This window comes from Empidonax traillii, unplaced genomic scaffold, assembly GCF_003031625.1.
Source record: "Empidonax traillii isolate 1590-97213 ecotype Southwest subspecies unplaced genomic scaffold, ASM303162v1 scaffold5218:size8751, whole genome shotgun sequence".
In the NCBI taxonomy this organism is placed as follows: Eukaryota; Metazoa; Chordata; class Aves; order Passeriformes; family Tyrannidae; genus Empidonax; species Empidonax traillii.
The window spans coordinates 7,520-8,751 of NW_020960411.1; the positions used below are offsets into that span (position 1 = coordinate 7,520).

The window sequence follows — 1,232 nt, forward strand, 5'->3', positions numbered from 1 at the left end:
AATTATTTTGGCTGGTGTTTAACCCCTTCTCTGAACATCAGCAGATGCTCAACCTGACCTCCCCTGCCGGCACCTCCTGAAGCCACAGCGGGCTGGAGACGCGCACAAAGGTTGACCCCCACCAGCGCGTGCCCCATCCCAAGCGCCACCTCCAGCTGCCTCCCCCCTCTCCTTTCCTCTCACCTGGGCAGAGGGCCAGGTGGCAGCCCTGGATGGCCTCTGGCTTGTCCCCCTCGCAGCGCCCGCCGCTCTCGCCGCCCTTGCACACCACCTGCCGCTGCTGGACACCCTCCCCGCAGGTGGCCGAGCACTGCGCCCAGACAGACAGACGGACACGCGGTCAGCGATGGGGTGGGGGGAGGCCCCACACCCCGGCAGCGCCCTAGGGGGCATCTGAACTATCTGCAGATAACAGCTGCTCGGGTGGATATTGCTTTCTAATAAGGGGTCTCCCTCCCTGCCTCCAGCAAACCCCCACACTTTCCACGGCGTTGCACAGGGATGTTCTCCCCTCTCTAATTTTAGGAGTGAACCACTGAAAACATCGCTGGCTCTTGTGCCCTCATCTCCATCTCTGGCAGCGTCCAAGGCCAGGTTGGACAGGGCTTGGACCAACCTGTTCTAAAGCAAGGTGTCCCTGCCCACGGCAGGAGGGTTGGACTAAACAACCTTTAAAGCCCCTTTTCAACCCAAACCATTCTAGGATTCTGCTCCATGACCCCAGTTGGGGGTACTTCACATTCAGCTCCCATACCCCCTTCTCCTGGGCGCTTCCCACCACCTCCATCCCCCTCCAGAGCCCCACCCCGGCTCACCTCGGACCAGGCTCCCGTCCTCCACTGTGCGGGGCAGGGCAGGCGGGCGCAGGGCCGGCGGGTCTCGGGGCGCTGCCCGGGGCAGTACTTGGTGTGCAGGGTGCGGTTGGTGCCGTCCTGCAGGCGCTGCACACACTGCACCGCCCGCGCCTGCACCCCCAGCTTCCCGCAGGAGCGGCTGCAGGCGCCCCACTCCTCGGCCACCCAGCTGCCAGGAAGGGAAGACGGACACGGAGGAGGCGTCAGAGCCGGGATTTGTACCGGGACCACTCCCACGGAGCACCTCGGGCCAGGCGGGGAGGACTTACGTGGGCTGGGAGCACTCCTGGAGGTTGCAGCGCCGCCGGATCGGCTTGGGCTTCTTGCCGTTGTCACAGAAGTTTCTGTGCACCATCCGGTTGTCGCTTTTCCGACGGC

The 1,232-nt window shown here is 64.4% G+C and overlaps 1 protein-coding gene across 1 annotated transcript; it reads right to left on the minus strand.

Moving 5' to 3' along the window:
• Positions 1 to 183: 183 nt before the first annotated feature.
• LOC114073075 (A disintegrin and metalloproteinase with thrombospondin motifs 14-like) lies at positions 184 to 1,209 on the minus strand (the record flags this gene model as incomplete). The annotated part of the gene is made up of 3 exons (XM_027910867.1): positions 1,124 to 1,209; positions 816 to 1,023; positions 184 to 310 (listed from the first exon to the last, which is right to left on the minus strand). Coding segments are annotated over exons 1-3 (421 nt in total), but the record flags the coding sequence as incomplete, so codon positions are not given.
• Between the last annotated feature and the right edge of the window lie 23 nt (positions 1,210 to 1,232).